This window comes from Falco biarmicus, chromosome 3, assembly GCF_023638135.1.
Source record: "Falco biarmicus isolate bFalBia1 chromosome 3, bFalBia1.pri, whole genome shotgun sequence".
NCBI classification, from domain to species: Eukaryota; Metazoa; Chordata; class Aves; order Falconiformes; family Falconidae; genus Falco; species Falco biarmicus.
The window spans coordinates 27869269-27894489 of NC_079290.1; the positions used below are offsets into that span (position 1 = coordinate 27869269).

The window sequence follows — 25221 nt, forward strand, 5'->3', positions numbered from 1 at the left end:
AAATTTTGAAAACATTCACATGATTGGTACTATTTTGTACATTAACTGTGTTGGAACTTCTCACTGTTGTTGTTTTTATTGCCAGCTGTGAGGTCTGCCAATTTAATTTGTGACAACAGTGTAACCTCAACAGATGAAAGCACGAAGGCTGCTGGAGACTTCAGCAATCTTACGAATTTGTCTTCAGCACGCTCCCTCCACACACACACACACTCAAGAGGGTGTGTTTTTGTTAGGTTGGTTTTTTTGCTTTTTACTCTTAAGTAATCAGTATTGTGCACAGTGGGAATATCTTGAGTATTCCAGGGTGACTGTACCCATGCAGCTGTAGTTTTCCTGGTCATTAGAAAATAGCCCAGAAATACCACCAAGCTCTGTGCACAGAGCACAGTTTCTGACTTTCTGCAGTGTGTTTGCCATCATCTCTAGTTAAGCTGGATGCAATTTTTAACAACTACTACCTTACTTATACAAAGTAAAAAAAGTTTCTAAGTAAGTTGTAGAGTAAGAAGTAGTAGTTGACTAGTTTAAGCCAAGCTTGTGTTAAAACAGCATTTTAAAAATCTCTTACAGTCTTTCAGTATGCTTCATTCTCTTTTCCATTAAGTTTCCTCAGACTCTCACCTTTTTCACCTTTGGGATAGATTCTCTCTTTATATACATAGGTAGTTCCAATAAAATGAGGTTGATCTTGATTGGGATCTCTTGATTCTACTAAAAATTATTTCACTATATAGTTTCCAGCATGGAATCTGGCATTTACTTTAATATGGATAAATGTTTCTGCTATAGAGTTTTTACCAAAAACTTAGCTGGAAAATACGTATTTACCCATGTGAATGCAGTTGAATGAGAGCTGTAGGCCTTACTCTGTTGTCATTTGAAGTAATTTGGCTTTATCACTTCCTTCAATAAGTGTTGTATCATTTTAATTTCTCATTCATCTTGCAAAATTGATTTTCTTAAATGTGTCTCTCAGTGTTTATTCTTTCATTTATGGTATGAAGTTTTGCTGTTCTCTATCCAGCCTGAAAATGACCAGAGCTGCTTTTTTTCCCCCTTTCTAGTAAATAGGAAGTTGTCTTCTTCTGCAGAGAATTTATGGCTTTTAATCCATTTTATATTGTTTTTCCTTTTAATATAACTGAGTTATTGTTGCCTGACCTTTAATGAAAATCTCTTAGGTTGGTGAAACTCCTTTTCTTTTTCTTTGTTTGACCATACTTAATGCTTTAGTAACAGCAGTTTTCCTTCTTTCTCTTCCCCGCGCCACCCCACCCCCCCCACCCCCCTTTTAAAGGCATTATTTAGACAATGTTCTGGCAAAATGTATCTGTCTCTAGAGCAAGGAAGGTACTTAAAAAAACATTCCAATGATACAAATCATACCATCATACCATCTTGTCATTGTGGAGCAGATTGGGTAGGCAGAATGTATGCAGTGCTCTTAATGGGATGGAGTCGGGGGATAACAGGCTCTAATAGCCAAAGCTTTGTTTCTTTCTCATGGTGCAGAATATCTGGCAAGTTTGTTACCTGAAGTAGTATGACTGTAGCCAAAATGTGAAGCAGGAGGTATGCAAGGTGCTGCTTCATAAATTCTTGTAGAGGAACCAAAATACCAGTTATGCTGAGGAGGAGGCACCTGGAGTTTCGTTGCTGTGGTACAGACAGATGGAAAAGAGACAATCTGTTTCTAGGCAATGGAAAAAAGTATTGTGATGAGCTGTGCACCTCAAAAGCTGGGTTTTCTTTTGAGTTATTTTGCCTGCAGTGCACATCTGACAAAGTGTTTTGGCTGCTTTTTTTCTGCCATGGTGCTTGCTCTCTACTACTCTCTATGCCAGGCCTCGTTCCGTTCCTATCTAAATCAGAGATGCAGTGTCTGAGAGGAAGGTTTTGAAGATGTATGTTTAGTAGTATACAGTGCAGTGTGAGGAGAGGAGTCCATGGTATTTAAAAGGCAGTTTTTAAGAAGTTTGAAAAAGTGAAATGCAGGTGATACTGTGATACCGAGTTTTTGTTTAAGACTTCAAGCCTTGAAATTGAAGGAATTGGCAAAGAAAGGACTGGACATGCTGTATGATCTTTCCCTATTGCTAAAACTAATTCAGCATGTGAATAAGCATGATGGAGTTTAATGCAAAGCAATTAGAATTGTCTTGTTTGTGCACTTGTACAAAATACACTGTTGCTTTTCTCCACCCAAGACAAAAATTACTTAATAATGTGACGGTCCTTACTCTTAAAAATATTTTTGTAGCATTTGAATGCTCTGATCAAAGGCCATTTTCCAGCATTGCACATAGTGGTTGTGGCTTCCAAAAGCTTATAGCAAGAACGAAAGGGAAAATGATGGAGAGATTATGCTTTGAGTTCCCACAGTAGCCTCAGCTGAGACCAGAATCTGACTCTCCTGGCTTTAAGCTGGTGTGCTGGTAAATAAGACAGCCTCCATGGTGGCTTGTAATAAACTCTTGAAGGAGCTTTAACAATCTATCATTGTGGAACACAAAAAGGCTTTAAGATTTTACAATGACTGGATTTTTATTTTGATAGCAGGGTTGGGTTTTTTTGTGTGTGGTTTTTTTATTTTATTTTTGTGTGGAATCACTACAGCAATGCTCTGATGGTAAAAAGTAGGATTTTTTTTTCCATTTGTCTAAATGTGGCCTTTTAAGTGCCACTTCTTCTAGCCAAACAAGTGTACAGCTTGCTAGCTGCATTTTGGTAGCTAGCATTCATATGTTGATCAACACAGTAATACTGGCTCATATTATTTTATGTGAGTGTTTTTGAAGTATCCTTGAAGACAGCCATGGGGTTCTAAATTCCCATTATCTGCATTTGCTATCACAGTAGAATATAATGATAGGTGGCTAAATAGCTTAAAGATTTTAAGATTCATAACTCACACCCAACTGAGTTGGTTGATCCAATTGTTTAGCTTTTAGTGGTCTTTTGGCTGAAGGAATAGCCTTCTGCTAAATGTTAAACAGATATTTTTTTTTTGCAGCTACAAGGACTTTGTGCAGTTGAACAGAATCTGGGAACACAGAATGATGGCTTGATGCATTCTACACCAGAGAACAGATTCCTGTCCTGTATTGCCTGAATCTGTGACCCATATTTTTGGAAGTCTGCTGTCATAGAATAACATCAGGTTGAGGCTGACTTGTTCTCCTGTAGTATATTTTTCTTTTTTTCCGCAGAAATGCCACTAGGCGTTTATGCAACCTGTGGCTGTAGGTCTACTGTACTAACAAATCTTCTGGATATTGTGCAAAATGACATATATAGGTGTGCTGTAACTGCTGTGTGCTGGTCCTGTCAGGATCATACCATTTGTGGTTTCTTTCTGTTTGTATTCAGACTTTTCATTACAATTTTTTTTTTTCAGAAAAGGGGTGCCATGCTGCGTCATAACTATTTTAGGACAGGGGTTGGGTGTTTGCTTGTTTAAAAAGTGTGATTGACCTTGTATTCCTCTTGAGCTGGCTTATGCTTGTGCTTTGCACTGTGGGTTTTGTTTTTTGGTTTTGGAGGTTTTTTTAAGTATTATTCAGAAGGTGATGTTTTCAGTGTCACTTACACCCTTTCTTCAGATTTATCATTTAAGTAGATTTTGAACTAGAGGAACCAGTCAGCCAGCCTGCCTAGAAATTCATCATTAATCAGAGGCATCTGGTTCTGGCAAACCTAATGCTGTGTTTCACAAGCCCTACAGGTGGCTGTCCCCTGGTCTTGCTGTTCCTGCTAGAAAAGGAGAGTACTTCCATCTGGATAATTTAGTACCTGCAAATATTTTTGCTCAAGGTCTAAATACTCCTTCTCAGACACTTCCCTGACTCCTTGGCGTAACTTCTTTTCTAAAGCCACTGCCCTTACAGGGATTCTATAGCAAAACATGAGCTCCTATGTTTTCAATGGCAAAAAATGGGTTTTTTTGTTGATGTGCTTCCAAGTGAAATGTGTGGAGATCACATCCTGAAGGCAAAAAGCCCTCAGAATCACAGGATGGCTGAGGTTGGAAGGCATCTCTGGATGTCATCTGGTCCAACTCTCATGCTCAGCTGGGCCATTTATAGCTGGTTGCCCATGACTGTATTCAGATGGCTTTTAAATAACTCCCAAGGACAGGAACTCCACAGCCTCCCTGGGCAACCTGTGCCAGTGCTCCGTCACCCTCACAGTAAAAAAAAGTTTCCTGCGTTGCGGTGTGTGCCCATGCCTCTAGCCTGGTCCCTGGGCACTACTGGGTACAGCATGACTGTGTCCTCTTTGCGCTCTCCCTTTAGGTGTCTATATATGTTGATAAGATCCTTGTGGAGCCTTCTCTTCCCCAGACTGAACAGTCCCAGCTGTCTCAGTCTCTCCTCATACGAGAGATGCTCCAGTTCCTTAATCATCTTTATGGCCAGTGTGTCCATGTTTCTCTTGTACTGGGGAGCCCAGAACAGGGCACAGAACTCCAGGGGTGGCCTCACCAGTGCTGAAAAAGGAGAGGGATTGCCTCTCTCAGCCTGCTGGGAAAGTTTTGTCTAATGCAGCCTGGGATACTATTTGCCTTCTTCACTGCAAGGCGTGGTGGCTCGTGTTCAGCTTGGCGTCCGACAGGACTCCCAGGTCCTTTTCTGCAGAGCTGCTTTCCAGCTGGGCCATCCCCAGCATGTACTGATGCATGGGATCGTTCCTCTCCAGGTACAGGACTTTGCTGTTCTCCTTGTTAAGTGTCGTGAAGTTGCTGTTCTCTGGATGGCGGCGTGAACCTCTGGCATACCCGCTGCTCCTCCCAGATTGGTGTCATCAGCGAGCTTGCTGGGGGTACACTCTGCCCCATCATGCAGAACATTAATGAAGGTGTTGAACAGGACTGGACCTGGTATTGACCCCTGGGGTACACTGCTGGTCACTGGCCTCCAGCTAGACTTTATGCCACTGATCACCACTCTCTGGGCCCAGCTGTTCAGCCAGTTTTCAGTTCACCTCACTGTCTGCTCACGCATATATACTTCTTGAGCTTTCTGTGAGGATCTTTGGGAGACAGTGTCAAAAGCCTTGCTGAAGTCTAGGTAGACAGTGTCCACTGCTTTCTCCTCGTTCTCCTATACAGTGATATGAAATCTGCCTTGCTTTCTTAAAACTAGAACTGAAATACGTGCTTACCCTTTATGCAGGGTGAAGAAGGTGGTCAAGTCATTTTGCCTGCTTCTGCAGTATATGCTTTAATTGTATTTAAATGTGTTTTAATCCTGAATATTAGATGTTGGTGGGTATCTATCTTTAACCTGATGTCATTGCCACTATCCTATCTTTGTTAGTTTTTCTTCTCCTGCTTCAACCTTGTTGTGGTCTAGCTTGTACCTAACTTTAGATATAGGTCATTATCTATACCAGTGTTGTTAGATCATGAGATAATAACGGTCTGCTTTAAAGGAATTTACTTTCTGCAACCATTGTATTACCTGAGGACTTTTCAGTGCAGAACACTGCAGAGAACTGTCTTCAAGAGATTATAGTTTGTTTGACGCATGCCATATTAGCTTTCTACTAGTGCTTACTAATTCAGCACAGTGTTACCATTGTTCCACAGAGGACTATTAAACAGTCAGAACTACCTTTATCAACCAAACTGACAATCTTTACAAAATGGAAAATAAAGTTTGGGAGCCATATTCTATAAACCCATGTTGGTTGATACCATGAAACATAAGAGTAGCTGTTACAGTCAGGCAAGAGGTCTATCTTGTTTTCGTCCTGTTTGTGGCAGCGACTAGTGCTAGATGACAGCAGAAGAATGTTAGGATAGAGCAAACATACAGTGATGCTTTTCTAGCATCAAAGAATTTGCAGCTCGGGGATTTCCTGAGCAGTAGGTATTGGTTAGTGTGTAATAGCCGAATAGTCCTAATTTGTATTTCTTAGAATGGGGAGAGGACACCGTGTAAGCCACGGTACACCTGATAACTGACTGAGTGGAGCAATGACTTTGTCATCTTGTTTCAGTGATCTGTGTATTCCAGTCTAAACATAGTTCCACGCCACTGCTGAGAACTGTTAGTTACCTTGCAGGCTGTCATTTTGTACTTGCACTTGGGATTTTTTTTTTTCTTATGTGCATTACTTTGTATTTTATGCAGATAATCTTACTACTTGCTTTTTTTGTGTGGTACTGTAGCATTTTTTTTTTTAATGAATACTCCCTTCTTACTACCCAGATTGACTTAAAGCACACTCTAATCTCCTCTTTTCCACCTACTCCCTCATGCCCACACCCCTTTTCTCCAACTCATTGGTGGGAAGGTGGTTTTTCACCTCTATTTCTTCATTTATTCCATTAGGAGAAAGGTGTTTGGGACAGGATCCTTTTGTATGCTGTATTATGGCATGGAAGATAGCTGGATGTGACTTCATGTCAATAATGGTGTCGAAGACATCCTGGGATCAGAACATGAAGATAACATATTTGCTCAAGCTTCTCATTGGTGTCTGTCTTATGCACTTCTGAGACTGTTTTCATGACGCTGATAGACAGGCACAGGAATTCGTTTCCACGTGATTCAAGATAGGCCAGTGTGAGAGGGCTTTGATCTGGAGGCTGTGCAGCTCTGCTGGGCTAAAACCTGTTAGTTGGTCACATAGCTGCCTCCTTGGGGCTGGCTGGCTGTGCTCAGAGCACTTCAGGGTCTCAGCTGAGGGAGGGAGATGAGGGTTGTATTTACTTTTAAAGTGTTGATAGGTGCGTCAATACTGTTTTCTAGGGCTTGAGTTGGTGAGTTTTTTTCCCCCTGTTGGATATCTGCTTATTGCTAGTCTTCCCTTAGAAAAGCATTGTATTGGTTCCTGTACACTTCTTTCTGCTCTGGTGTGAAGGTCTCATAGTTTTGTTGGCTTATAGACTTCGTTGACATACTAAGTTGTCTTAAAGGGGCCTGATAATTAGAAGAATCTGCCAAGGCTAAATTAGCTTAATTTTTAATTTCCCTACTCCAAGTTGCTTATCATAGCAAGCTGTTTTTTTGGAAAATGTACCTTTCCTTTTCATCTTCTGCAACTTGTAAAATCACCATGTGGTGCTGATGTGAGGAAAGCTCTTGTGGTGGGGCCTCTGTCTTGTGTTTTACTTTCAAAGTGTACAAATAACTTTTTAAGGCTGTAAAGGAACAAACTCAGAAAAAATCCAAGAGAATCTTCTGACTGTTGTGTCTGTGACTTTGTAGTGTTTCTTGCTGAGTACAGAAAGACTTCCTTTCTTTTGGAGACATGCAACACACGAACATTTTGTTTTACATCTCTGTGGTTAAATCCTTTGTTTGGATTGCTTAATTTCAGTGATTTTTACTGTGTGTTCTTTAAACACCTAGCTGACATTTTAAAATCTACAGTTGCAGAGAAAAATGAAAAGTAGCTTTCTTCATGTTGTTACAGAAATTTATCTCTGAGATGGCAGAAATTGGTTTAATACTTAGAAATAAATGTGCTAGATGTACTGTTATTTGATCAAAGCTGCCAAATGTCATCTTAGATATTAGCACCTGTAAATACAGTTTCTGCTCAACAGCAAGTAAGTTTTTGAGGGGAAAATGTAAGTTTTGATACATGAGATTTCAATTTACAGTGTGCTATGCTTTTCATGTCACTCGCCTGCTTGGAAAAGTCTTCCTGGTGTTCTCTGAGTGTAGATGATGTAGGTGTGGTTGGTTTTTTTTCTTTATTTTTGTAATTGTTAGTTTTTAAACACATGAGGAGAAGGATGCGCATACATTCATTGAATTATTCTGAAATCTTATAGCAGTAAGAAAGTTCTCTTTGTCTCATGGTTTGTTTGTTGCTCTGTGATCTGTTGCTGGCATGATGGAAATACTTGGAAGGATGAATATTCCTGCAGGATTACTAGCAAGGTAGGACTGCTGCAGGGAACTGAGCATGGTGAATATGTATTACAGAAGTCTATAGTGTGTAACAAAAAAAAAAAAAAAAAAAAATTTCTCAGAACAGCCTGCCTACTTAAAACCAGAAAATTTTTATTCTTGCAAATTGGGTAAAAGCCCAGATTGTAAAACAAAATTCTGCTTATGTGGATTTAAGCATTTATTTAAGTAGGGTAAAGTTACTTTAAAATGTACCAAAGCCCAGTTTTTCTATTAAATACTTAGTATTTTGAAATGGATTTTTTTTTGTAGCTTTCTTGCATTTTTGAGCCTAATTTGGTTTTATAAAACAAGATGTGCTGGAAGGTTAGGTCCTCTGATAAAGTGCTCTGGAAATAGAAATGTACTTTGAGAGAGGTAGTATCTTGTGATGAATAAAAGCGTCGCTTTTGAAGTCTGAGCTCCTGCAGTCCTGACCTGGAGCCTCTTCAGTTGCTTAGTGTGAGCGTAATTCCTTTCTATTCTGATCAGTTTGGAGAGGCTAGAAACTGTAGCTGCAAAACTTAAAATCAAAGCAATCTGTACATGGCTTGGACAAACTGATTTTTTGTTTTCCTCACAGCTGTTTTTGGATGAATTTTGATGGGGATATTTAAAGAATGTGTGTCTTAACACGCGAGCCATCACTGCTAAACTTTTTGTCTGAGTGTGGCAAGCTAGTGTGTTTCTCCAGCAAAATACATGTTGCTTCTACCTTCATCCTTTGAAATTGCCTTTAATGAGAATTTTTTCAAAGCTCAGCCTGTCCAGGCATTCATATCAGAAGTTTGTTTTACCACAGAAAGGCCTCAGTAGAAGTATTGACCTTCCTTAGAACTGATTAAATCGTCTCTGCCTGTACTTCTTCCTCCAGTGTACCATCAGTTGACATTATTGAATCATATTGAAAATTAACCTGATCTTAAATACGCCTTTTCTATTTTTCCTTTAGAGAGTTGGTAGTACAATACCATGCAAGTGTGCAAGTAGAAAGGCTTAGATTGCTGCAAGAAATGTTTTTGCTGCAGGTAATTACTTAGAGTTTTATTTGCACAGACTTACTCTCCATATAGAATGTACAAACACATCTTTCTGCTTTACTCTTGTTTTCCTCCTGGTTTAGTTTTGTGGCTGGCATTTGCACAAATGCTGGTGGCAGCACACGGGATGGTGAGGAGTGGGGATGAAGCCAGCAACCCAGCAGGGATGTGGCACTTGGGAACTACTCCTTTTTCACTGAGTGGTGGTCTGCATCAAATTTAAGTCCTCACGGATCTCTAAGCTTATTAGGCAGTACATGGTAATTTTACTATTATAGCAGTTACATATGAGATGCAACTCTCAGGGAGTGAGATAGTTTTTACTTTTTTTTTAAAAAAATTATTTCTGTAGGAGAGTGTTTTACTTTCAGCATCATCACTTATATCCTTCTTTGCTCTCTCCCCTTAAATGACAGCAGCCTCTTTTCAATAATGTTAGAGCTCTTTTGATGTATGCTTGCTGCAGACAGACGTACTGTTTTGAGATTGATATTGCTAATAGATTCACTGAGTATGCAAGTCTTATTTTTCTGTGCATGTTTTTTCCCTATCACTACTTTTTTTTTCTTACAAATAACAAAGATTTATTTTTTTTTTTAAATTGAAAAATGTCTATTTCTTTGGTAGCACTCAGCTTTTGCGACACAAAGCTCAGATAAGGAAGCTTTAAATGTTGCTCGTAGACTAGTCTAGTAACTGTCTCCAATGAAGTGCTACTTCACTTGTTGTCAGGTTTTCATATAGGCGGTGCAATGAACTTAAAGGTAGAACTTTCCTATTCTGTAATTATTACTCATGCTTGCCAGGAGCAGAAATGTTAATGGGAAACTGCTCAGGATTCCTGTGGGAAACTGTTAGGTGATATACTTAAGACATGAAACTTCAGAGATGTGTAACTTGTCATATATTATGCAGCAGATCCCCACTTGCTTTATAAAACCATCTGGTAAGCTGTGGAGTGTATGCCATTAATCTTCAGGGTTCATTCCACATTCTCCCACTGTAGTTCACTCTTGTGGGGTACCTTTCATGCAGATTGCATGTGAAGTTTGTGTTCTTTTTCCCTTTTGTGGGTTGTCTTCACAGAAACCTTATCTATGTATGTACTCTTGGACTGTGTGAAGTAGCTGTGGCTGGAAATCGGGAGTGTGAAATTGTCTACTTACAAACCAGCAGCCTGGCTTGGATAGCAAAAGGCAATTCTAAGCATGTTCACTTTCTTCCAGCTTTCCTTTCGCTGTGGTCCTTTCTTCTTGTGTTTGAAAGTTACTTCTATCAGTGTAGATTACCTTGTTTCTCAAACAGACATATATCTTTCTTTCTTTCCCTTTTTCCCTCAAGACAAGTGCTTTAGAGTGAAACTCTGTTGATAACGTTAAGACTTAGCTGTTTGGACCTCTGATCTGTATTCTTTCTCATGCTCAGGGTTTGCAAGTAACTGAAGTCTGTTGTCCATAGCAGTCTGTGTGTAGAAACTGAAGTGAAGCGAGTAAAAAGAAAGGATTTGGAGACGTGGATTCAGACAGAGAACAGTGCTGGAGTGCATGTCTTTTTGATAGGTTTAGAAAAGTGTTGCTGTGTATGGAGGAGATTGGTACCATGTTCATCCTAACACTCTACAAAAGTTGGGATTTTTTTTTCTTAATTAGGAAGACCTTGCATTATTTTTACAGGTTTCATCTTGATTTTATATCTTGATATAATGCGAATATTCCAAGTAACATTTGAAGCTTTTTAGGGGCTTTTTTGGCTTTCTTGTCATCTGTGGGAAGAAAGGAGCTCAAGTTTTAACTGAAATGCCTACCTTATACTATGGGAGTATCTTTACTGGCTGGAGAGGATCTTTTCTAAATGGATTAGGAATTACCTTAGAAATTACTGTGTTGGTTTCCACTTTTGGCACCATATGCTTTAAGCAGGAGTGGTCTGTGGGTTGGCCCTTTTTTGGATTCTTATGTACCATTTGGTGTGGCTGCAAAAGTGAGATGGAAGTACTTTTGGAAAAGTTCTTTCCCTTTTAGTAAAGGTGATGCTTTGCATAACCCTATATATAGTGAATTTTCTCAGAACTGTTTCTTCTACTAGTCAAAGTTTAATTGTACATCCCTTTTCACCCTGGCTTTTGTGCATCTGTTTCCCCTGTCTTTTCTGTTTTGGGCAACTTACTATTATATCTTTGGCTCTGATGTGCCACATACTTGGATTTCCTAGAAAATGATACTCCTGTCTGCTCTGGGATACTGTATTCAAGCTTATATGAGGAAACACAAGTGTATCTGCAGTTAAGGCTCATTGCTTCATCTGCCTATTTTGTGTATAAAGTTGTCAATGGTGGTAACAAAGCAGGAGTAGTGCTTCTTGGTAGTCGCTGGCAAAATGCATAGAAATGCAAGAAAACATGGGTTTTGTGGCAAGATAGTAGATGGAAGGGTAAAACCCTAAAGTAAAAAACCTCTAAAGCCAAACCTCCAACCCAAAAACCTGATCTGAAGCTGAACACCATTCACTTCTTACATGACTCCCAACACCAAGTAGTATTTATATTGAGCTTTATTAAATGCGGTGGTAAGTTGTTCCCATAAAGTCATAAATATTCTCCTTAAGTGGATGTTGTGTATTGTGGATGTTGTCTTTCAAACAACAGCTTCATTTCTTACTGTTTCAGATTAAGAGAAGTTTCGGAAAAGCTGAACAAATATAATTTAAACAGGTAAGGCATATTGCATGCTGCTGTAAATTATTTAGGAAAGTACAGTATTTCTAATAACAAGAAGCAAATGATTGCACTGTAGATACAGCCTTAGGAAGCCTCAACAGTACTAATACTGAAGTTCAGAAATGCTTCAGGTAACACATTTCTTAGATTAGGAAGAAAATGTTAGGTTTTCAATTGTGATAAATATATTATTAAATACTCTCCTTCTTATGAAATGACTTCTTCATTTGAATTATAACCCCTGTTGTTTATTGCTGATCAAATTAAATGAAAACTCTTACTACCATTTAAGGTTTTGTTCTACATTTCCTGTGTTTAATGACCAGAAATACATCATAGTTGCTTCAACTAATGCACATGGTTAGTCATTCTTGTATGTTTTTATATCGGTAACTGTCACTGCGCATTGTTCCTCCCGTATACCACTTGTTCTTTATTTTTTTTCAGGCTTTGAAAGCTTAATGATGTTATACATGCTTACTTTTTGTTTTTAGCCACCCCCCTTTGAATGTATTGGAACAGGCCACTATTAAACAGTGTGTGGTGGGACCAAATCATGCTGCATTTCTTCTTGAGGTAAATTACTTAAATCTGCTCAGATAACAAACTTGAAACCATACAGTTAATACTAGTTCTTCTAACAACAAGTTGATGAGCATTCTTCAGTAACTGAAGACTTGTTTTTGTTTATATTATTTTTTCTGTGCCTTGTCTTACATTTCAATTTTGGACACTTGGTTTTCTTGTTTTAAATATAGGATGGTAGAGTCTGCAGGATTGGGTTTTCAGTTCAACCAGACAGATTGGAATTGGGTAAACCTGATAATAATGATGGGTAAGAAATGCTTTCCTTCATATTAAATCATTCTTTTGAACTGGATAAGCGGCTTTGCTGCTTTTTTTGGTTTTGGTTTTTTTTGTTTGTTTTTAAACTAGATTGTCTTTGGAATGGGTACTTTGAGTAGATACATAATGGTCATGGTGATGCAGCCAAACAGCCTAGCTTGACAAACTGGTGTAGGATTAAATCATAGATGTGATTCCAAAAGAAGTGAGACAGGATCTCTTTAATGTCAAGAAACAAACCCCACCAAAAATAATCCTTGTGAAAGAAACTGTGTTAAATTGTTAAGCTTCATGTAGAATCCATTCTAAAAGTAGTCCCATCTGGAGAGGCCCACTTTCTAGACCTGTTGTCTTCAGTCCAGGTAAGTCCCCCTTAATAGGACTATTTAATGGTTCATATTTGAATGTAAACTGCTCTTAATATCAAAGTAGCATACTCAGGCTCAGGTTTTCAGATAGAACACCTGGTGATACAATTTGTGCCTATACACTAACTGAAAATGTAGCGCAGTGGCTAACTCACTTTGCTAATTAGCTTAATATGTATTTGCAACTGTGTTGTTATGGATTGCTGACACACGTAAGATCTACTAGGCATGCTTTCCACTTTCTTTTTCCAGTGTACCTCTTAATATACAGTTAGATTAGTTTGGAATATTCCCCAAGGGTGTTGCTTAAGCTGGTATGTTACCAGACTAAGTCCCTGAGAATTTAGACCTGGGATTCCAGGTTTTGTTCGTAACCCATTTGGGATTGTTTTGTGACTGATTTACCATCTTTTACTTTCAGTTCAAAGTTGAGCAGTGGCTCAGGGGCAGGAAGGACATCCAGGCCAGGCAGGACTAGTGACTCCCCATGGTTTCTGTCTGGTTCTGAAACTCTGGGCAGACTGGCAGGCAACACCCTTGGGTAAGTTTTGATAGGATTGAGGCTGCAATCTGTTTGTTCCATATTTGAGTATATGTGTATACACATATATAAATTGTATGCAGTATGTATAAGGGAACGTATAATTACAGCAGTTGTGTAGGCAGGGTATACTAAAAAAACCTTTGATTTGGTTAAAGTAACAGATATTCAAGTGACCCTTCAGTACCTAGGATGTGGAGCGTTCTTCGTATGTATGAGAAGAATAACTTGGTTTTGGCCGTGTTGTCTTTTTTTTGAACATTTTTTAGTTCCTTGATTTTGAAAAGCAATTTTTTAGAGGGACACTATCAATTTAAACCATGATAGGCTAGCAGCATAAAGTGAGTGCATTTATGCAGGAAAAGTCTTCATTATTTATGTTTGCAGACCTTTGTGTGCTCAGTTTTATTGTGCCTTCCTCTCCTCTGCCCCAAGTAATGAGAGTTGTTTTGTTAGTTGGGATCTTATACATAGTAATAGGAAGGGAACATTTGGAAGAGGTTGTCACTCAGAACCTTTAAAATAGTACTGTGTGCTAAATGTACTAAACAGATTCAGGTTTTTTATCATTAGCTTTGAAGTTGATGGTGTCCCTTTATATAGCAATGTAAACTAATCTTTATTACCTAATTACAGCGACCTCTTCATTATATGCTTTTGTAAGACTTGTTGAACGGTGCTGCTTCCTAAGGTTACTAAATGTAATAAGGAGAATTGCATTTACAAACTGTGGTTTCTGCATCTGAACGATTTGTTAAGAGGGAGGAGCTACAGCTTTTGCACAAAAGTATTTTTGTAGTTTGTTACCAAACAAACCAATTTCAGCTGGGGCTTAGTTGCATGAAGGATAATCCACCCCCTTACCCACCCCTCCCCCCCCCCCCCCCCCAGCTTTCTGTGAAAACTTTGTGCATCTGAACCTAAAATCCACGTGATAAACTTTAAAGGCAAACTGGTATTGTCACGTTTAAAAAGTTACTATGGAAAGTGTAAGACAAGTGTAAGACTTCTCCCCTGCCCCCCCTTGTAATTTTTACATGAGCATAACCAATTAAAATTGGTTGAACCAATGTGCTTAGGAGATCAACCCTGAAGAATTCCTAATTTCTTCCCTAGCATGTTTCAGAACTAGGTGGTTGAAGGTCAACTGAACTAGTAGGGCAGCAGTAGACATTGTAACTGTTCTGTTAAATTAAGGGAATACTTAATAAACTTGAGTCTAAAAAACATTCAAACTGTTGAAGCCCTTGGATTAGATCACTGGATTTAGAAAATTTCTAGCATGCTGGTGGGCAGTGGAGGGATCTGGAAAACAAGTAGGCGAGCAGAAAGAGTTCCGTTCTGTATTAATATTTACTCTAGGTTTAGACTGCTATTAAGGAATAGCTGTGCCCTGTGCCCTTATGATTTTTTTTTTCTCTATAACAGGACCAAGTTAGGACACACTTGGACTATTTAAATTATTATATGAATAGAAATGGTTTTAACTGTTAATGTCTTAAGTCTGTGGTTGATAGTTCATAACTTGAAGTGGAAAACGCTTCTGTAATAAGTATTGAAGTCTAATATGTAACCTTTTCTTTAAACCCACATCTTCCCTGCTGAGAGTTGAATTGAGAATTGTTGTGTAGGAAGAATTTGACTTCCCCTCAGCCCCCTTCCCACCTTTAGAAAGAGATTAACTGTCTTATTTAAAATGTCACATTCTTTCGTTCGGGTTTGTTCCCCCCCTCCCTTTTCAGTATTATTTTTTTTTTAGGGCTCTTTTTCTAACTCATGAGACAAGACTTTTCTCAAAGCCATTCTTGAATTGTATTTTATCTTGTCATTGTCTGTGTGGTTGCTGGCTAGAATCCTGAAAATGTAGATGGCCTCTGTGATAGGGCCTCGTCTTAGGCAGAAACTTGAGTTATTCTGTGAATGCATGGTCTTGTCAGGAGAAAAAACAAACCCAACCAACCAGCAACAACAGAAAAAGTATCTTAGTCATCATCTTAAACCATAAAATGTTAGGTAAATATTGTTACTCAATTAGATTTTATAACTACATGTGGTATACTTTTGCCATGAATTTATTAGATACTGTTTCAGAGAACATGCTCTGTTTTCTTTTTACTTGAAGTGTTTTTCTTCTTGAAGGGAAATTGAGGTTTAGGGTGGTTGAGAGCAGGAAAGTTCTGCTAATACTGATAGCAATAATACCACGTCCAGTGTCATTTAAGGTAGATTTGTACAAGGAAGTGTAGTTAACCTTGAAGAACAAACTAGAGTCTTTTAGCCTTTCATGACAACTGCAGTATCTAGTCTTACGTGCAAATAGATTCAGTTGACACAGTTCTGTTGTGTTAACATTAGTGGAAGGCTGTAAAGGTGGTGAGTTGTCTGTTTCTACATATCACTGCCTTTTTAGTCCCTTGTTTTGGTACTGACCATAGAAATGAAGAAACTGTTCTAGGCATGTTTTTGCAATGTATACAGTTGATGTTGATTGCTCCGATAGGAGTAGGTCCAGAGTAGAGTATCTCTTGAAGACCATCTATGAGGATCAGAGAATTATCTAGTGTAAGATTTATTTTGCAGTAGATTACTTGATTTTTCCAGTGTAATCTTAAGAAATTTCTTAATGTAAATCAAGTCTCTGAAAGTTTAGAAGACCCTCTGTCAAACAGAGATCACTGACCGTGAAGCTGCTGCATATGTGCTTTTATAGTAGGAAGTTAACTGTTGAGTGTTAGATGTTATGCTTCTGATACTGTTGCTTTTAGAAACTCTGGGAATTGGTGCGTGCATGTATTTATGTATGTATACACCCACACAACTATATGAGTAGGAAAGTGTGCAATGTCCACTTGGAGTCCTGTTTTGTAATCCTTTTGTGTAATTCAGAACTTTAGCAATTGCCTGCTGCTCTTGTTCTTACTGGTTTTGAGAGATACTTTCATACTGTTTGTCTATGAAGTCAATCTGCAGTATTTTTCAGGAACTGTCTACAAGTTGTTATTAATAAAACTAAAGACTTAGCTCTTGAAGTATGCTGTAATATATATAAAAAAAAAAATCTAAATTTTTTAGAAGTCGCTGGAGTTCAGGGGTTGGTGGAAGTGGAGGAGGATCTTCTGGTAGATCATCTGCTGGAGCTCGAGATTCTCGAAGGCAGACCAGAGTTATACGCACAGGACGTGATAGAGGATCTGGGCTGCTGGGGAGTCAACCACAACCAGTGATTCCAGCATCAGTCATTCCAGAGGAACTCATTTCACAGGTATGTGAGCTGGAAACCGCTTGTTGCCAAAAACCTGGAGAGCTTCTCATAGCATGTGAACAGGAATGTGTTGTAATAGTAGTTCATTTTCTTCAAGGAGTAATGGCATATAATTGAAAAGATTGACTTTCTCTAGTTGAATTGCTTTTATTCTTAAATGCGTAGTGTGCATGATAGACTTTTTTGGATTCTAGAAGTTTTGTTTCCCAAACTTCTACTAAGATGAGGTATGTGTTTAATCTAGATGAGGAATGTCATGCATTGTTCATTTGCAGATGGAAGATTTGGTGAGAGAAAAAAGGTACTTTAGAATCATATTAAGCACGTAGCTAATAAAGTTAAGTTTCTTGAAGGAGTATAAGGAAGAGGGGCAGGTTGACTTTTTTTTTTCTTTGATAAGAAGCGATCCATTTTAGATTTAAATGGAAGACATTAAATATACTTCAAAACACTAATTTTTTCTTCACAGACACCTCTACTTAATTTGTAACTGATGAATGTTGGGTACAAATTGCTCTGCTTTTGCCTCTTAATGCACTAAAGCCTGAATAAACTGATGGACTTTGCATTGTGTGATTTAAGTGGAGTTTGTTAGGACTTTTTCTCCATGATTGAAGAAAGGAATACATTCAAATTATGTGAATAGTTAATGCATTTTAATTATTAGTTCAAAACAAGTTGCTGGTCTACATTTGGAATACAGCTGTCAGTTGCTAGGCCAAAGATAATCTGCCTGCATACTTTGAATGGCCTGTAGCATGACTGGCACAAGATAGGAGCTAGCAGGCAAGGTATCTACAGACACACGAGTAACAGGCTGGTTTCTAGTTCCTTTTTGAATTCAAAACGCAGTAAAAGCTGGGAGCTTCTGCCATCACAGAGGTAAGATACTGGAGATGTTGGTTACTCTGAAGTTAGCTTTGCTTTCAGAAGGTGGTTTGGTTAGATGACCTCTTGTCTCTTCCGACTGTGGAGTGGTGGGGTTGTTCACCTCCAGGATTTTTTGTGTTTACTGATGTCCTTGATATTTTACATGAAATAGAAAACCAGACTAATATCCCTTGGTTCAGAGAGTTCAGTTCTGTACTCTTAGTGTATGGTTTGTTGGTGATGACTTATCACAGCAAGGGAAGCAAAGTTCTTTTGCATGTTTTTTTGTTTTGTTGTTGTTTTTTTAATAGCATACTTTAAAACAGAAGGTACCATTTTAGGGTAATGTTTTTGGGGTAACTCTAAAGCAGACCGATAGAACAGAGCTTCACAGATGGTCTGTGTAGTATAGATTCTATTGTGTCTTGACAATCTGTAAACTTCTGGCATAGAATATTATGACAAAAAGTTTACCTTTGTGTGCTGTTAAAATGTCCCTTTCTTTTGCGTGTCAACGGACAACATTAATTGGTGTCTCATTTTTACTGTGTTATGAAAACATTCAGTACTGGTTTCTTACCTTCTTCACACAGTTTGTCATCTTCCAGAACTCTCGACCTTCTCTGGCATTCAGTAGAGGGTGGTCTGTCTGGAAGAACAAAATGCTCCAAGTTGTAGGCTTAATGGAATAGACAGAATGCTTCTGGTTTTTGTAAATTCATTGCATCTGTTTAACATTTGGAAAGGTTTTTTCTGCAAATGCAGAATGTTTTGTTGCAGAAACTGCTGAAGATAAACCTGTAGAAACAAAATGATGAGGAAGACAAGGAAGTAAGGTGGTTACATGTTGCAGGGTAGTGGAAAGAGAAACCAGTGTCAGAAAGACAGGGATTGAGGTGTAGTTTTGGAACAACAGTTGGTTGCAAAACTGTTGATTGACACAGTAAGTTTAAACACTTTTATAGAAACATGTGGAACGTGCTCAAAACCAGATTTTCTTATCTTCTAATGACAGTATTAAGCATTTCAGGAATTAGATTCTAAGATTCCATTAGGAAATTCAGCACCCAAGTTGGAATTTAGTGGCCTAATGTGAACTGAGAGAAGGCTGACTGTCTAGTACAAGATACTGTGGAAAATCTATGTGAACCTTTGTCTGTATGTACTGTGATTGACTTTTCTATTTTATTACTTATTTTAGAATTAAACATTCTTATGAATGGTGGTTGGTGAGCTGAGAATAACCAAATACACTCTGCTCTTACAGGCACAAGTCGTTTTACAAGGAAAGTCCAGAAGTATTATTATTCGGGAACTTCAGCGAACAAATCTTGATGTAAACCTTGCTGTAAATAATTTGTTGAGTCGTGATGATGAAGATGGAGATGATGGGGATGACACAGCAAGTGAATCGTATCTTCCTGGAGGTCTGTATCTGCAGCTTTTGATAAGAAATTGCCAATATGTGCTTATTTTTTTGTATTTAAGCACTGACAGTGTGCTCTGTGCTGTGCAAGGTAGGCAGTGAAGACAGATCTTGCTTATAGGAGCAAAGTCTAAACACATACAAACAAAGGTTCACTGGGACGCCTTGAGGGATTAGGTTAGGCATTGAAGAATAACTGTTGACCCTGTTCATGGGTGGCATGAAAGTTATTTTTTTAGGATCCCAGGGTTTGTAACATCAGCATTACTTAATGTCTGTATTTGCTGCTCAGTGAGATGCTGAGACTGCTGTATGGCTTGCTTATAAAAGCTAATTCTAAAACCTTCTAGGGGCTTGCATGGTTTTTACTACTAGCATATACTCTTTTAAGTTTCAGGAGTTTTTAGACCAAAAGTTGTAAAGCTTTTTTAATCAAAATGCCTCAAATAAAGGCAAAACAGCTTACAGTTGTTACAGTTAGATTGAGAATTTATTCTTCATCTCAAGTTCCCTTCAGATGCTGTAGTATTCTGGCTGCACTGGTAAAATGCTGTAATGGAAGTCCAGTTAATTCTGAAATATTGTCTGTCCCACACAATTGCTTTTTATAAAAGACTTTAAGTCATCTTTTGCATTGGCTAAATAATTTAGGTAGTCTTTTCTTGCTGAGCAAACATATTTGAAAACACAGCAGCCAAATCTGATGTCTGTGTTAGGTGCACTGCATGAAAAGAACACATCTAAACTCTGACTACATATTAGCTTTTCTTTCTGTGTGTCAAAATGACATTTTGATATTTTTCTAATAAATGGGGGTTTTTTTCTGCTCATCTGGTTCACCAGGAAGGTTCATGGGCTTCCTCCATCTTTATCTTGTCAATCATGTGATTAGACAAAAGTGGTTTTTTTTGTTCTGCAGCAAAGGCTTTGTGTTTCATTTTGCCTCTTGTAGTTTTAGTTGCATCTGTCAAGCTTCTTTATTTTGCTGTAGAATCGAGAATCCTCTGGTGAAAGGGGTGAAAAATCCTTAATCTGAGTCTCGTTTTTTAATGATCAGCTCAATAGCATTAGACAGATGCATTGGAGAAAGTAAATTCTCCTAGCTTTTTCCAAGTATTCAAAGCAGGAGTTCTTACTTTAAGCATACCTAAATGCATTCCTCCAGAACTGGCCTTCAGAAGATAAATCGCTGTTAGTAATGATTTACAGCAGTTCTTTTTAACCATACTAACCAGCTTTCTACAGTATTAACTATTCTCCTAATAGCTCTTGAGATCGTAAGGATCAGTTAATGGGGGTTGCCTGACAACCCATGACTGGTAACTTTTATTTGAAGGTGCCAGCGCTGCAGTCTGTGAGTCTTTTGTATTTTAGATAGGTTAAAGTAGAATGTAGTTTTGCTGTCTTCACTAGCTGTCCAGCAAACAGTTTTGTCATTGGCTTAATTTGTAAAGCTTTTCCCCTGTTTAGACTAATTATAGATATAAGGGATTGCAACCTCCTAATACCAGTATTTTTTTCCCCAGAGAAACTGTATAACTCTTCCCCAGTTCTTGTTGAAAAAGATGTGGAAATGACAACTGAAATGAACTTGATATGTTTTAACTCCAGTCGTTAAAGATGTAGTTCACAATTTGTGGAACATGCTAAGCCGTCTCTGTCTCATTTCAGTTTTATGGGCAAAAATAAGTTTGTTGCATAGAAAATAATTAATTTGATATCTGAATGTGATCAAAGCAGTAGGAAAAGTCTAGCTGAGCACTAGTCAGTGCTGTCATGATTCTACTATTGGTACATTAAATAGTAAAAATTGCCAGTCCTTGCTTGTGTCCTATAACCATGCAGGCTAGTTTTCAGGAAAACCTGATGGCCAGAGAAATTGCCTATAGATCTCTGGAAAAATACCAACATTCTGTCCTTCAGAACTATGTAGAACCTTTTTTTTAAAAGTCTTTTGCTCTAGAAGCTTTGCACCACTCTTCTTTCACCTATCATCTTGCCTCTGGATGCTCTTTTGGAACTGTAGCATCAGAATTCATAAAAGAGAACACTAGATAACTGATAAATGCTATATGTATTCAATTCTTCGTCAGGTTTTTATGAATTATTCTGAAAGATAAAGAACTTCTACCTTTTTTTTTCCTTCTTTTTTTTTTTTTAATTATGTCAAATTATACTTCAAACCTTTTTGATTTTGTTCCTTCCAAGCACAAAAAAAGTAAATGATAAGAATGCTTTTGCCTCAGAACATTTTGATTATAAGCATATGCTAAGTTTTACTTTCTCCTTTCTGCATGAGTAGTGCTTTGTGGCCCTTAAATTTAGGGGTTACTCCTCTAAGCCTTCCAAGACAGAGAAGCTTTTTTAGAATCACTGAGAGTAAAGTACATGTGATTTTAAAAGTAAAAATAAAATTTAAAAAGTTAAGGTACTTTCCAACCACTGTGAAATTAATAAATTCTTGTTCAATACATCATAGTTTCATGAATGTATCAGTTGTGATAATTCCAGTTAGTATTGTAAAGGTTATGCATCTGAATTTTTTTAAGGAAACAAAACCCACGTCTCTGTTTTTCCTAAATTTTGCAAAATGTCATGTGAAGAGCAGAACTTTACTTTTCTGTGCAGATTGCCTTCAGTAAGTCTCTTAGAAATTTATTTTTGGACCCTTACGTATTTTGATTTTGACTTCTCTAATCTAGTCCTGTTTCTTTTGTTTTATGATAATTAGCAGGCAGGAATGTGGTTTCATTTGATGTATAACAAGTACATAAGGAAAATAATCAAGGTAAAAACTACACAGAACAAGATCATTGAGCATAGAAAAGACTTGAATGTCTGTGGATTAATTTTCCAGCTCATATCAACTAGTATTAGAGGCTGCTTCTGGATTTTATGTTGTGTTAATCTTCTGTATAGAGATTCTGTATAACTTAAAATTGTTGTTTGTATAGTTGAGACGTGTGCATGTTTGCTCAGTTAAGTTCTGCATGATACAGTGGGCTCTTGCTAGTGGGATTTGCGAAATGTGGGTTTGCAAACATCCAGATTGCCTTAGATGCTGGAATTGAGATAAGCTTGTTTAAAAATATTTTTTTTTTTTTTAAGTAGAGAAGAGAGACAAGCTGGTTGCAGCAGTACTTAATTGTATTGGCTTGAAGTGAGAGGAGATGTGAACCGGAGCATGGTGTAGGATAGTTCAGTGGCTTGCTTTTTAGGGAAAGCAATTAGGCGTATGGTTTTTCTGTGCTTTTGTTGGTGCGCTGCTTTTTTTTTTTTTTTTTAAGATGAACTTCAGGTTGGGTAATATTTTGCACAAAAACCTGAATCAATTCAAGAAATGAATTCTGGAGTTCTGTTTCAGTTTGGTTCCCTAGGAAACCAACATACATGTTTCTCTCCCTTCACTGTCAGAGTTTTGCCCATTTAATCTGAACTTGAAAGAGGTGGAGATACTGAAGACATTGAATTCTTGATTATTTAATAAAAATATGCAGCTGAGAAGAGGGAGAGAACTTACGATTGCTCTCTTAAGGGAAAAGGCTTAATGTGTGCTCAGCTAGAGATGGGAAGTGATCTAGGCAACACCTTCAGTTAATGAATCCAGTGATTATGCCATGCATAGAGCTATTGAAAATAAAAATTTTCTCAGTACTTGAATTGGTGCTTATGTGCATACTGAAAATAGTTGGGTTTTTTTAGTGTGTGTGTGTATGTGTGTGTGTTTGTTGGTGTCTCCCCCTGTCTGCCCCGTGCTGGGATATTTTCAAGGGTATTTACAAGCGAATCGTAGGTATTTTCTTACCTAAATAGGTTGATGAGAATTATCACATCTAAATACGAAGGGTGTGGTCTGATTCTGGTCTAACACAGCACAAGAGATTAACGATACCATCCCATGGGATTTTTCTGAAGAACAGGAAAATAAAGTCATAGAGAATGTTTTTTTTTTTTCCCCTGGATTTTTAAACTGGATGTAGCCTTGTGGTATCTGTGTTTTCACAGCACTAAAAAAAAATTACAGTGATGTTTGAAGGGGAGAGGATTTGGCTTCTATCCTTACTGGTTTTAGCACCTTTGTTTGCTGGTATGGGAAATGAAAGAAGGGGGGTCTCTTGCAGAAATATTGGAATAAAATTAAAATCTGATTTGAAGCTGAAATAAGAAAGTAAGAAAAGGCTTAATTTCCTCACTCACCTTAATGCACGTTTAGCCAAAACAACATAGTTTTGGTTTTTAAGTCTGATGGCTTGAATTTTTACTTTCCTTTTTGGAAACACAACTAAACTCAGCACGCCTAGCATGGTGCAAGGTGGTGTGTGTGTGACAAGTTAGTATATATTTTCTGTCAAGAGAATTTCTGGCTTAGTTTACCTTGAAAAAAACATACTGTCTGTTTTGAATGAGGCTGGAGAGTTCTTTTCTGTACTGGCCCGTCCTGTTCCTAAAAAGAGATCAATTTTTTTTGCAGTTTTCGGCTGGATAGTGACCCCAAAAAATGAGAACGAGTTGCTAGACTGTAGAGAGGTTGGCATTTACCTAGGAAGAGATGGTTGTCGTGGGTGCGGGAGGAGGGAAGAAAAGCAGCAGCATGTGAATATTGGGAGATAGAACAGAGTCTGAGCTGTGTTTCCAGCTCTGGAAGTCTGATACTTGGAAGTTGACACTCTTAAGGTGAGGTGTACTGCTGCTTTACCATTGCAGAAAGCCAGCGGAAAACAGTGAAGTAGCAGGCAGGATAAAGCAACTCTGATCTGAAGTTTGGCAAACAGGCTCTGTCTTACTAAAAGTCAGATTTTTTTTTTTTTTTCACTAGGATTTCCAAGCAGTCTGTAAAGTATGACTTCCTAAAACGTACTGCGTGAACCATTGAGTCCCAAATGCTGTGCTTTCAGAAGCTTTCAGAATACACTTGAATGGATTACTTACTTAATGTAGAAAGTGTTTGTGCAGGTCTTTGCTTGCTTTGAAAGCCACAGCACTCACTAGTTACAGTGCTGTTTTTCTGGGGACAGCTGGTAGTAACTGGTGTGTATTACATTTCCTGGAGGTGAGAGTTTAGAAGTTTAACGATGAATATTCTGATGTGCATGTATCTGAGTAACAGTTTGAATAAATGCAACTGTTAAGTGAATTGATACTGGCTGTAAGTGTGGACTTCTGGTTTCTTTTCAGTTTTTGTATATCCTCTCCTTTGTGTGTCAGTCTGTCCCGCCATCCCCTCTGCCTTTCATTCCAGACACTGAGAAAAAGACCCACAATAATAGTTCCTACTGTTAAGAATGCTTTAATTTAACTTCAAACCTTGATTTCTAGCCACCATTTTGTTTTATGCCTACGATGACATAGAGGCTGAGAATTGGATGTGGTGTAATTGTATGTGCTACTCTTGTGTTTCCTGAAGGGATTCTTGTGTATAGCCTTGTGTTAGCTTCACAAGTGGTTTAAGCAGGATGAGGTGGTCCTGCTGCCAGAAAGAGCTATCTTCACATTCCCTTGCATGGTGGTGAGGTTTGTGTGCCTGCATGGGTTAGCTGAAACCTCATTTGGGGAGCCTGATTTTTTTAGTCACATTTGCTTGCAAATTTGGGATGGGGCAGAACTGTCTCTTTTGGCAGCAGTAGGGTTCAGTCTGTTTTGTTGCAGATGGTGAGGCACCACCTTTGGGGCTCTGTTCGACTACCCAGTAAAGTCAGTCTGAAGATTGCTTCCCACCTTACTTCTGTACCCTATGAAGTACCGTTTCAAGCCAGATGAATGCGCTACTTTGTAGATTCAGAAATCCCACTTTGCCTGAAGGAGGTGCCTGCCACAGGGACCAAGGAGAAAAGTAGGACTGTCTCTGTAGCAGCAAGATGCTAGTCAAGTTTAGTCATCTTGTCAGTCCATGTTGCTGGACTTCAATAAATTAGGTGAATTTTCAGTAGCCTCTTGTGTGTGTGGGTAGTAGCTATAGTTTATTAAATAGAAGGAGATTGTTTTATACTTCAACAATGATCAGTACTTCAGAGAAACTCAAGTTTTCTAACAGAGAAGCTAGTGCAGTCACGGTATTTAAGTGTCATTGTTTTGGTGTTTGGTTGTTTTTTTTTAAACTGCATGGCTTTAAAAATGATGCTTTTTCCAGATAAATGTTGTTCTTAATGTAGCTGTCATTTAAAGCTTTGTACTGAGAGCTGCAAGCTACTAGCCTGTGAATTAAACCAGTATGTCATTCTGTGAAAGAAATGTTCCGTGGAGAA

General features: G+C 38.2%; 1 protein-coding gene across 12 annotated transcripts in view; it reads left to right on the forward strand.

Annotated features, from left to right (window-relative positions):
• The window catches only part of UBR5 (ubiquitin protein ligase E3 component n-recognin 5), an 89352-nt gene that overhangs the window by 8021 nt on the left and 56110 nt on the right, over nucleotides 1-25221 (forward strand). For 11 of the 12 annotated variants that reach the window (XM_056333688.1, XM_056333691.1, XM_056333690.1 and 8 more), the window contains exons 2-7: nucleotides 11616-11660; nucleotides 12161-12242; nucleotides 12425-12501; nucleotides 13302-13421; nucleotides 16494-16683; nucleotides 18821-18980. In XM_056333688.1, coding sequence (XP_056189663.1) covers nucleotides 11616-11660; nucleotides 12161-12242; nucleotides 12425-12501; nucleotides 13302-13421; nucleotides 16494-16683; nucleotides 18821-18980 — 674 coding nt within the window. The remainder of the gene's footprint in view (nucleotides 1-11615; nucleotides 11661-12160; nucleotides 12243-12424; nucleotides 12502-13301; nucleotides 13422-16493; nucleotides 16684-18820; nucleotides 18981-25221) is intronic. The other variant, XM_056333697.1, reaches the window with a different exon arrangement.